Here is a 12,720-nt window from a genome sequence, read left to right as displayed (position 1 = left end):
AAATCAGCTAAATGACATAGAGAATCCTAATGCAGGAGCTAAGACAATCAAAATAAACTGAGAGGAGCCATGGCATTTATCCCAGGAGCAAGTGCTTCCCGCCAAAAAGTTATCAGATCAGTTGTGTGAAAGAAAAGAAACCATATGCTTGATATATGGAAGACCAAGAAAAGGAACTTTAAAGACACCTGAATTTAGGAACTGCAGACTGTCAAATGAGAAAGGAAAAAGAGTCACTGAGCTGGATAGAAATAAATGTTCTAGCTAGAAAGAATAGCTTGCTGATATCCCAGGAGATTCCTTTTGGGAAAAAAATTATGGTAAGAGGAAAAGTTAAAACCCTTCCCCACTAATCTTGTCTACACTAGGAGTTACGGTGGGAGAAAGGTTAAAGTTTCTTGCCATCTATCAAGTGCTCAGGTTCAGAAAAGAGAGCAGAAAAGTTTGTGAATATGTGTTTGTATACTCAGGCCTTATCACTAAGAGCCAGTGCACTTTAATTGTTAATGGTTCATGGGGTCACGAAGAGTCGGACACGACTTAACGACTGAACAACAACAACAACAACAACAACAACAAATCAAAATGGAACCAGGAGGGCATCTATTATAGTGAAGAATTTGCCTCAGTTAAACTTAGTTCCATGAAACCTGTTTTATATATCTAACTACACATTTACTTCTTTACTTTGTTTTAAATCCATTTTTGTCTAGAAATCCAAGGTGGCACAAGCAATATTCCCTTTTCCAACAATTCCCCACAATAAGGCCACAATCTCCCTGCGAGCTTCCATGGCAGGTCTTCCTGAATCTAATCCAGTGAACTCAATGCAATGCAATACACCCTTGGTCCTACATATTATCTGATGCACCACACTCTGCTTAACAAATTCTAGCTATTTCCCTTCACAACAGGTAAAAGAAAAATATTGAAAAATATGCCTGTGGCAATCAGAGGGCAGCATCTAGTAACAATGAAAGGTATACAACTTCTGGACAATAGGAATGTACACAAGTTTAATTCTAAACATATTTATCCCTGTGTATCAACTTATTTAGGTATATATTATTTTAAATATTGCCTTTCTACACCGTTTCCTTACAAGACCAACAACAAGGGAACACTACAGAAATTCTAAAATATAAGTAATGCTGGCAATGCCTCCATTCTACTCAAATGCAATTATTCAAAATATAATCTTAAAATATTATATTAAAAACATTAGAATGAAATATACTGGGGAAAGGATTCATAAGCATAAGTAATATTCAGACAAAGGCAATGCCAAAATAAAAGACCTAATGCTAAAGCTTTATCTTATAAATCATAAAGACGCTTAGTTGTTGGTAAGTGACAACCTTACATAATAATTAACCAAAACTGAAATACTTTCAAAGTTAATTAAGTTTGTTGGTTTGAAACTCTGTGGAAATGTGACTAAGAATATTTTTTGTCTCCTCCTCTCCTTGTAGTTGTCTGCCCTCCTTTAAAAGGTCTCTTTGAGACTGGAGACTGCTCAGCATATCTTCAAGAAAGCTGGAATGGAAGAAAATCATTAATTCAAAACTGGGAAAAGGCACCTTCCAGAGAGATTTTTCAGGGGCGGCAGAAGACAGAAGGAAATGAGAAAGATTATTTTTAAAAAGTCTGCTTACACCAAAATCTGTTCTCTTTACATTTACAATACATACCATTATGTAACAATTGGTTGCTTGACAGATTACTGTTCCCATGTTTTTCTTTTTTTATAGACTTGAAATCTAAAATAAACATAATTTTTACACATTTTGCTATACACCTCCATCAATATCATTCAATACATTTATAGAATTCTATTAATATATCATTATAGAATTCTACTAAATGCTACAGGATTCATTTTTAGGTAAGTAGGTACAGGATTTGTGCTTAAACTGGCAACATTAAGAATATTTCAAAAGATGTGAATACTTTCAGCTGAATTTATTTCTAAAATTAAAAATGCGGTAATTCTACCATAAAGCATTGACTTTTAAAAACTTACATTAAGGTGTAATGCAAAAATGCAAGCACTTTGACAAATTTAAATGGCAGATTACTTTCAATAGGTATTATATAATAAATTACAACTGCAGTGTGTTCTCAGTAATAGTGATTTCAGGTTAGGTATATTGTCCAAAGTATTAAATATTATTCTGCATAACCCCTAATTATTTATCCAGTGTTATACAGACACCAGGTACACATGCTAAAGAATACACAGATCAAACTATCTAATATGACCTTTGGCTTTTTAAACATATCCAGACAAGAAAGAGTAGAAGACGTTAGCACAGAATACAACAAATACTTAAGAGTTACTGAACAACTCATTGTATAAAATGTATTTGATTTAATTCATGGTGGTTCAACACGATTAGAGGAGAAAAGATGCAATGGCAGAAAGATAAACCAGTTCCATTTAAAGGCACAGGTGCTAAATGGATAATTCCTCCAGCATGGACAGATATTACTGACACTGGCAGTAAGGGCGGCTATTTCCCTCCCTGGAAGTTCCATCTAGCACATTTCTTCATTGCTGCTACTGAGCATTTTTTACTTCAACCCAGGAAGATGAATGAAAGAAAGCCTTTTGACATCCATACGTACTGCAGAAGAAACAAGGATTATTATGTCTTCCAGTACTATGTTTGTACGCTATGGAAATAATGTAAAAAGAATGAGTAGCCAATTCAGACATCATTAGGCAGAAGATGACAGGTTCTGGATCTTTTACAAACCAATGCTTCAACAATAACATAACCATATTTTTAATATATGAAAAGGCTGAGTTATGCTATTACTATAGCTGTTATTCTGTCTGCCATCTACAGACAACAGTGCTGGCTATACAGTATTTCCAGAATTCTGAGTGCATAGTACATACTGCATAAGTATCTCAATTTTGGCTGGTGTGGGTCTTCCGGGCTGTGTGGCCGTGTTCTGGAAGTTTTGTTTCCTAACCTTTTGCCAGCATCTGTGACTGGCATCTTCAGAGAGCAGGAGCACAGACAGGAGCAGTTCTCTCTGTGCCCAGGATGAGGTGATCCTTTTGTGGGTATTTATAGAGATCTGAGGGGGTGGGATGGGGGTGTGTGGTTGGGGGGTTAGAGGGGTGTGGGATTTGGGTTAACGAGTGGCTGCTTGTTTTGGTGTCCTGTCTGTGCTCTTGCCCTCTGAAGATGCCGGTCACAGATGCTGGCGAAACATTAGGAAACAAAACTTCCAGAACACGGCCACACAGCCTGGAAGACCCACACCAGCCATCGTATTCCAGCCGTGAAAGCCTTCGACAATACATATCTCAATTTTGTTTAAATAATGAAACAAATATTTGAACAGAATTACATGCATATGTTATACCCGGTCAGATTCAGAGCTTTGTGAGTTTTTATTGATGCACTTGAATATAAGACATGGCATGAATAGCAAAAACAACTTAGAATGTTTATCAGATATTTAAAAATGCCTATTTTATGGAAAAAAAGTCTACCAGATTATTAGACCAGGGCAGTCTAATAATTCTGGATTCAAAGAAGAAAAGGTGATTTAAAGCATGTTCATGTAGCTCCTGTTGGCATTTTCTTAAACTAAATGTATCTTTTTCATTGATCATACAATCCCAGGAAAAGGTATAACTTTTTTAAGGAGCTGCCAACAGCTGCTAAGTGAAATCATTCCAAATCATCTTCTTAGCTTCAAATCCATTTGGTTGCAAATTAATTTAACGGAATAGCACATTTAAAGACTTTTGCACATTAAATTTGCAATTTTATGAAAAACATATTATTCTCTTTCACAAATCAAATTATATCTAGCAGATTCCATAAAATGTTTACCCAAACCAAACAGTTTTAGTTTATCCCAATATCTAGAAGACAAAATCAAAATTTGAGTTCAGAAAAAAGACGTTTATACCATTAGCTATCCTGCAAACATCTATATCTCTCTTTCATGAAATTATGCTTTGATCCTGGGAAATTATATTATTGGTTGCCAAAATTTTCCTAGCTTAGGAATTAAGAGTACCCTTAGATCTTATTAAACTTCTGGAAGTAAAAATCACACTTTTTGAAATGCTTGAAAATTATGACTTCTGTTTCCTCTTTTACTATCTTATTGTTTCAACTTTACCTGTTTTCCCCATGGTAAAAAGTCTGGTTCTCCCTGTCACAATAAAAATAAAATGTTGCCTGAAAAGTTCACTCTTCTTTTTCAGTAGAGTTGTTTCCTGTAAAGCAGTAATATAACAGATTAGGGGGGATACACATGCGCGCGCGCACACACACACACACAAATAACTGTATGAAATTACTAAGTTATATAAGGAATTGAATTAAAAATAAGAAAACACCTTCACTCTGTTCTCACTCATCTCCCCAAAAACGTGTACACATTTTTTTCAATGTCATATTCTTCAAATTTTAGATTTAGACCACACTGTTAACAGTAAACACTTCTATTGAAGGTTTCCTTTTGTTTATATATACAAGTAGAATAGCATTTGTATTAGGAATTTGTAGTAGTTATAAGTTTAATGCTAGCAGCATATAACACTAAACAGAAATTGATTTATTTGCTTTAGGTTTTTTTTCATTTTAGCACATTGACTTATTTGCTTTAGTTTTTTCACTTTAGCACATATACAATGTTACACTATTTATTTTGACTGACATTATAAAACAGTTGCAGCAATGAAACTGTAAAGTTTTTGTTTTATTTACTGCACGAATATGCCCAAGATAAAAAATTAACTGATCTTAAGTCAGTTAGATCCCTTTTAAGTCTGGTGTTCCACTTAAATAATGTGACCATTTATTGCCCCTGCTTTCCTGAAAAGTGCAACCTTGATAAATGCTTGAAGTTACATATGCCTTTTATCAATATCCAGTTCAGGTCAAGAAACTGATGATTACTGAGGAAAAAAATTCAACAGCATTTGCCATGTGTTTATATGGAATTTGCTGAGATAGATATATGAATACAATAATCCACCACATCTTTTTGTGGTCTTTGTATTTTGGACTAATAGTGCAATTGCACTAATAGTGCAATTCTGCATATGTTACTCAGAAGTTACTGCTGCCAAACTACATATATCTTATTGCTAGGTAAATAGAGTTACAACCTAAATTGATCCAATCGGTATTAACATAGACACTGTCCAAAGGCGTTTAGGAAATTGTCATTAATATTATGACACACTAAAGAAAAAAAAAACAGGAAAAGGAACCTCACAGCCTTTCCAATGAGCTATAAATGAATTTAACCTTGCAACTGGTTTACTTGTATCTTTGAACTGCATAATTACAATTTGTTCATTATCAAATAAGGACAAGCATCCATCAATAAACTATTTTTTATGCACAAGTCTATTACAGCATAACCCTGCCTTTTTAAAAGGTAATCTAGCATATAAGGTGCAGACAACTTGCTGAAACACTGACTAATAAGAAGCATTCAATCAGATACAGTGATTTTTACAGAATTCAAAGTTTCAAATATTTTGTTAAATGGAAAATCCCAATTTCCTGTATTATTTAACTATGGTGTAAGTTATATGTTCATTTAAAACTTTTTGTATAAAAATTGCATATATATGAATACACTAACAAATCCTTGTGCCTAGTCTTATAAAATTGCATAACACATTTAAGAAACTAAAATCTGACCAAATTAATCCTCATAAAATATTTGAGATTTAGCCAGAACAGTTAAAAATATGAAACTTAAAATGTTAATTTATTATACATACTGGAATAATGAAATAAAAATATTTACTCTTCATGATGGTACTAACATATTTTCACACTTATGGATTTTAGGAAAAAAAATCTAAATTTTGAATAACATTTTGATAACCTTTAAAATTCAAGTGCACTGTACACAGATTGTAATAAAAGTCATTACTTCTCCTCAAAAAATGAAATTCCCTAGGATGATTATGTCTGATCAAATCCAGGAATATTTTACACAGGTATAAGAAGGGTAATATATGTATTATATTATTTTATATTACATTTATATTATGTATTTTTAACTTAAAAAGCTCATGTGCAAAGATACTAACAAGAATACAGTAAAAATATAAAAAGAATAAATATAGCACAGATTTCTAAAAAAATTCATTCAAAAAATGAAAATCCATTTAAATAAAAGGAAATAGGAGCTACTGCAAAAATCTGTCGAACTCAAACAGATTTGAAAGCTATCTTACAACCGAAAGGTGATCCAAGTCATCCTCTTTATGTGCAGACAACTTTAAACCACTTGTGTTTATCTTTCTATTGTTGCTGTTCTACCAGCAGCAGATTACACTTGCTCCTGTAATAAAGATTCCAGTTCAGCAGTGATTATATCTCTCTAAGCCACTGAAGTGCTTGCTGGAAAAACATAAAAAGAATTCCAGCATTTCAGACAAATGAGCATCTAGACAGAGACAAGACTGTCAGCTAACAGAGAAACTCCATCCAAAGGAACAGGATGACCAGTAAATATTGCCCATAACCTATTCTGTAGCCTATGAAATTCAACCCACAAATTCGTCCAGAATTCTAGATCCAATGCTGAACATCAGGAAATAATTTATGTACAGTAGCAACGTCCTAAAGTACAAGTACCATGGGCAAAAATGTACTTGCCTCATCAAATATTGAAGGTACAAATTTTCCAAACATGGGGATTAATTTCTCTTCAAAAAAGAAGAGTTTTCCATCTCCAGATTCAGTACAGGAAAAGCAGTCAACTCATTGTTACTATTAAATCATAATTACATGTCAGTGCATCCACAATGTAGCATTAATTATTAATGTTGCGATTTCCTTCCCCTTCTCATTTATTCATTGTAAACCTAATATATTTTCAAACACATCACTTGGGATTTGTTTACAAATTGCCATAATGTCACAATACTGGGGCCATGTATTGCCAAGGGTATTTTTACCCTTAATTGCCAGAAAAGAGAACAAGCAAAAGATGTCAGCCTGAAAGTATGGTTTTAATTAAATGAATTCATCTCTAATAATATTATATATATCAAAGTATATGAACTATTTTAAGTCTAAATTCAAGGTCATCAAAATTATCAAAAAGGATATTTGACCATTACTATATTTTAAAGGACTATGTGCTCTTAGATGCAGTTAAGTAATTGAGTCTGCTTCATAGTTTTATAAGACAGGATTAATTTTGCCTTATTCCAGACTGATAAACAATCTAAAATATGTTTTGACTGAGGAATAAAAAGTAAAATATTACCTAAACTGTTAATTTTAAATTTATAATACCTTAAACTAGCCTATTAACATACATCTCAATACGTGAAACTGACTTCTACAAATTAAGGGGACAGCGGGGAGAGGCAGGCAAGAATTGTAATGATAGAAAAATAGGCCTGAAGTGTAGATTTCACTTTTGAAATGTGCAGGATGAATAGGTTAATGTATTAAATGCTATCTTTCATACTGGTAAGTGGAAGTGATTATTTATACAGTGCAATTATAAATCTATTTTCAGCACTTTAAGGAAAACATTCATTTAAGCATACAGTATGTTTTAAGCAAAATGATTTTGATAAGGAAAACATTCATTTTAAGTATACAGTATGTTTTAAGCAAAAAGATTTTGATAATTAGAAAAAGTGAGCTAAATGAAATTGCTATTGTTTTATTAGTGTGCAGAATTAAATAAGGAATGGAAATACTTTGAGTGCCCATAAACACTTTTCATTAACATTATTTGGTTTTCCAAATTACAATGATTTTAAACAACATGATTAGAAGGACCATTCTTCAGACCAAGAAAAAAAGTAACATTTATTCAGAACTATATAATTTCACTGAACTAAACACCTGTGAATGGTTTAGTGCGCAGACTCTGAACAAATCATACCTATTCAAATTGCTTTTCTGCCATGATACTCACTGATTTGTAGTGATGCAATCACTTTCTTACCTAACCCTTCCCATAAAGTTACTTTAATGGAGGAAAAGAAGATTTTTGTAAATATATTTACATTAACTAGAATCTTAAATCTGTACTTTAAGGATCTCTTTGGAGTTTAGCCACCTTAACAAAACAAATCAAATTAAAAAATCAAAATTATTTCTTTATTACAATTCGCATTAAGTAAACAGAAATAGCTTTACTAATAAAACCCCCTAGGAGAAAAGCCCTCAACTGCAGGGATCAAGCAAAATTGTCACCTTCCCCCCACATGCTCCTCAGTACTTTGCATCATTCTGTGTGCCATTTAAACTAGAAGTGAGACAGGAGTTTTTATATTGCTCTAAGACTAGGATTATTGTTCTGAAGGCAAAACCCAAAATACACTTACATTTGGTGCTTTTAGAAAATTCTAGATATTTCATTTAACCATTTTCATGATAGTACAATTTCATGTCATCAGAAATAGATAAACCTTTTAAACAACAATTTTCCAAGAGTCATGGAGAACCATCAATCCAATCCAATCACGTAAATTTAGTCAGAATTAAAATTGCACTCTTTTTAAACTGTTGTTTCCTCTTATATGCATTTGCTGTGTTATAAAAACAAAGAAACATTTATATACTATGTATAAAACCTTTGTATCAGAGGAAAATCCAACTATTGGACTAGACATTCCTCGATGTGTTTAAGATAAAACAATTTTCAGAGACAAGCTGCAACAGAAAACAAATAAATGTACCTATAATTGCAGGCCAAATTATAATTTGTATATCATCCTAACTCTACTTGTTTCATCCTGCAATACGACTCCTTATCTGTCTTTGTTTATCCTTAAAAGGTTTTCACAAACCTAAAATAAAGTCAGGTTTACTCTATTACAAGCACAGATATTGCAGAATTGATGGACCTAAGCAGATGAGTAAGCAGTTGAATATAATACTAAAAACTCATATGAGAATGGAATAAATTTAGCACTGACTCACCTTTAAATATATAAAATTCTTGCACTCCAATTGCAGACCTTTCAATAGTAACAGTCAGCACTCCAATGACATAAATGGCAATTAAATGTGCTTTGTTCTATCATATTTTGATCAATGTTAAGTACTGAGATTTTTTTTAATATACTTTCTAACTTTCAGATAATGTTGTCTATCTGTCTATGCAGATTATCTTTTGTACTACTTGCAAATGCAAAAGCAAGTAATTATTTGATGTACTTGACTTATTCCTCCTGGAATCAGCCACATGTATTCATATATAAGAAAACTGTATGGAGTTTCTCAGCAAGTCATATTTGCAGGTCTACTAAAACCATGTATTTTTTTCATCTTGTGTGACTTCTAAGTTTATTTTCAAAGCTTAACTATAGATCAAACAGTTAATTACTTTGGACTGATTAGTCTCCCTCTGCATACATTGCGACTGGAATATTACAGCAGCAAACTGCATGGACAAGTATAAAGCAAAATAAGCTTCCTTTAACACAGAGACGGTTGCAGTTGCACTATTAATTGCTAGTATATCATTTAACCATTGTAGGGCTGGAGGAAAGAGGGAAATATCAATAGTGAATTAGCCTTTAACTTCCACAGCCATGATATATTCCCTGTATTTTAAAAAAATCTCTGTAAAAATCTATTTTTATATCTTTATCCCAAACACATTGCTTTCACCTTAGTACCATTTTTTTTCTGTATACTTGGGTACAAACCTCAAGTTATCCAAACTTTATGCAAATTAAATAAAAGATGTTTAAGAACTCAAACTTGGGGAGATTACGTTCTTATGTATAGGACTAAGCTTTAGAGTAATTGCATCAGTACTTTATTTTACACTTTGATTACAAATGTTTTTAAGTTTTCCCTAAACTGTATTCTGCAGTTCAAGAGAAATCATAAGGATTAACTGATCTAACTCAATCATTATGTACCTACTAGCAAAATAACTTAGATTTTCATCTATAACTGAGCTACAACATATTGTATTAACCCAATGGATCAGCCTTAGTATTTTTATACCATAAGTTACTGAACCTTTACATTTCTACCAAAATCCTTACTGTTTTTCAACAAATATTAGATTTTTATTTAAAGTGATTATGAGTGCAATCCTACATATGTCTACTCAAAAATGTGCCAAAAATCTGTGCAAGGCAACTAAGTAGAACATTTCAGTCTAGACTAACTAGTCTAGTATGCATACACAAAAAGCAGTTCAATGCATTATTACTTAACAAATATTTCAGTGTGCTCAATGGGGCTTGCTCTTTGGTAGGAATCTTTAGGATTAACATCATACAGCACAATGCTTTGCATGCTTACTCAAAAGTAAGCTACGCTGAATTCTACTGACCTCCTTCCAGGATAACAGATTGTACCCTTGGTTCAGAACTCACAAAGAAAATAGGCACAGGATGAAGCTACAACCATAAACCCATGTTCTTGGGAGAAATGAGTGGGATTAAAAGTGTGTTTGTTACGGTCAACATACACATAACCCCAGAGTAATACATTTCCTGAAACTGCTTGTTCCTGCACGGAAGAGTATTTCTAGGCACAATTTTGCACTAGAGAAACAATGTGTTGCTCTGTTAAAGTACCCTCCACCCGTCGTCAAGGCTCTTTAGGCCCACCCGTATTGACTTCGGAGAAAGATCGGTCTTAATTTACATGGCGAGAAGAAGAAAGCAGAGCGCCCAACACCTTGGTGACAAGCAAAAGAAGCGCATCTACGCCTCGGGTGCCTGTCTGCCCAGCTGAAGCGCCGGCCAAGACAGATCGCTGCCGCAGCGACAGCTGCTCTGCGAACAAGTGAATTTTAGGCGCCACTCCTCACGCCTCATGCCAAAGAAGAGGAAAGGGAGGGCAGTCCTCAGTTGGAGGAAAGCTGCAACTTGAGGAGGTGTGTCCTCGTCTACACTCCTGTCAAACCTACTCGGAGCAATCCAGAAAATAAAAGCCAACTCAAAATGCGCGGGGGGGGGGTCGAAATAGCGCAGAGCTGCCGGGAACACCTTTAGTCCCCTGCGTTTAGCCCGAAAAACTTAGAAAAACGAGTCGCCCTTGCCCCCGCCCCTTCCTCAGTGCCCATGATTATTCCCGCCCTACTTAAGTGAAATGCATGCGAGCAGCAGCCCCCGACAGAAGAGTCGCGTTGTTTCTTAACTGATCCATACCTAGGGCTAGAGGCGACAGCTGTGCTGGCTCAGCTCTGGTCAGGAGGTGTCAGCCGCTCCTCTCTCCTCCCCTTTCAAATAAAACCGCGCAGCATTCAAAGAGCAGAACTGCCCCTCTCATCTCCAGGAGCAGCTCTCTGGCTGGCCTCCACCTAGCAGGGCTTCCCGAGAGAGAAAGCAAGCGAAAGCGGGAGGGGACGAGACCTGCCGTGCCCCCTGGCTAAATGCAGGGGTGAGTTCCCCTTGCGAGATCCCCCACCTCCTCCTGCCCCTCCCCAAAGAGGAATGCGATTTTTCCTCTCTCCTCGCTTCGCCTTTTGATCATCAGAAAGGTGGACGTGGATGTTTAGCAGGGGAAGGGGGGACGGGACGGGACGGGACGGGGCGGGGGAGGGGGAAGAGTCACGCTTTGGCGGCTAGAAATTCTTTCCGACCCGTTAAAGTAAACAACAAGGTCAGGGGGAGGCGACGCGCGCTCCAAACTGCCCTGGGACCAAAAGGGAGGGTGCAAGAGGCCGCGCAGAAAGAGGCAGCTCGGGGGGACCTGACGGAGAATTGGTAGGCGCTTCACCCCCCGGCCAAACCCGCCTAGAAGGCTGGGGCAGTCGGGGAGGTTGCGGGCGAGTATCCGGAACAAGTGATCCCGTCCCCGCAGGCAGCGAATACTCTGCGGCGGGCGGCGGACGACTGCTGATGTGACATCGCCGCTTCCCCTTCTGCAGCCCGCGCTTTGGAGTGCGGGATCGGGGGATCCCGCAGCGATGAGAGGAGAAGGCGGCGGCGGCGAAGGGGGGAGGCGGCTCCAGCTCTGCCTCTTTTCTACCTCGGAAGCCAAAAATGCACGGAGCTCCTCCCGGGAGCCGGCGGCACTCACCGTACACAAGGAAGCCCCGGTCTCTCAGCACGCCGGCGGCCCGGCTCGCCAGTCTGTCAGCTGCGCGGTGCCGCCGCCGCCAGGACTCACGCCGCCGCCGCCGCCTCCGCCATGTTCCTGGGGCGTCGCGCATGCCCGGCAGCGGCCCTGGGGGCTTCTCTCCGCCTTCGCGTCTTGTCTTCACGGCCCCCTGACGAGGGGGCGGAGGGGACTGGTGGCAATTCAGCCGCTGCTGCCGCCACAGTTACCGCTATGCTAGTGACCCGCGCGAGCGAGCTGGGGTGCTGTCCCCGCGCACGCGACGCCACTCGTCGGTGCACTTGCTGTTTGTACCGCTGCGGTGTGCCTGAAGTGGACTGCCGCCGATACCCCACCGTAGTCGTTATCCCGAAGCGATATAAATATGGGCTTTCTCTGAATAGAAGTGATCTTGAATTGACAAATAATGTTAGTATTTATGTAATAATGCGCTTTGGAAGCTGGGGAAATGAACGGTGCAAAAGTGAAACAATGTGCGAACTGCATTTCTAACCTGTCTGAAACAGATAAGCTGTTAAGTATGAATGTGGGAAGAGATTGTCAGAGACCCAGAGACAGAAGAAAGCAAATCGGGTGTCAGAAGAAACGGTGGGAATTGCCAGGGAGAGAAGCCAAAGCTAAGAAAGACAAAAATCTGAAGAAGGGATTTAGCAAAGAATAT

The 12,720-nt window shown here is 37.2% G+C and overlaps 1 protein-coding gene across 11 annotated transcripts in view; it reads right to left on the bottom strand.

Annotated features, from left to right (window-relative positions):
* SCML2 (Scm polycomb group protein like 2) overlaps positions 1 to 12,325 on the bottom strand; it is a 52,613-nt gene extending 40,288 nt beyond the window's left edge. For 2 of the 11 annotated variants that reach the window (XM_088144885.1, XM_088144886.1), the window contains exons 1-4: positions 11,147 to 11,211; positions 4,153 to 4,249; positions 1,692 to 1,760; positions 1,390 to 1,536 (exon numbers count right to left, since the gene is read on the bottom strand). Coding sequence is in view for 8 of the 11 variants with exons in the window: in XM_088144888.1 (XP_088001014.1) it covers positions 12,021 to 12,153 (133 nt within the window). In the remaining 3 variants the exon portion in view is untranslated. Of the gene's footprint in view, positions 1 to 1,389; positions 1,537 to 1,691; positions 1,761 to 4,152; positions 4,250 to 11,146; positions 11,212 to 12,020 lie in introns of those variants that run through there. The other 9 variants (XM_088144887.1, XM_088144880.1, XM_088144882.1 and 6 more) reach the window with 8 other exon arrangements.
* Between the last annotated feature and the right edge of the window lie 395 nt (positions 12,326 to 12,720).

The sequence above is a fragment of the Python bivittatus genome, unplaced genomic scaffold (genome assembly GCF_059951505.1).
Source record: "Python bivittatus isolate LINGU-HERP-01145 unplaced genomic scaffold, Pbiv_v1 ctg000350_np1212, whole genome shotgun sequence".
Classification (NCBI taxonomy): domain Eukaryota; kingdom Metazoa; phylum Chordata; class Lepidosauria; order Squamata; family Pythonidae; genus Python; species Python bivittatus.
Note: the sequence above shows the minus strand (reverse complement) of the source record. Positions and strands in the feature narration are given on the sequence as shown.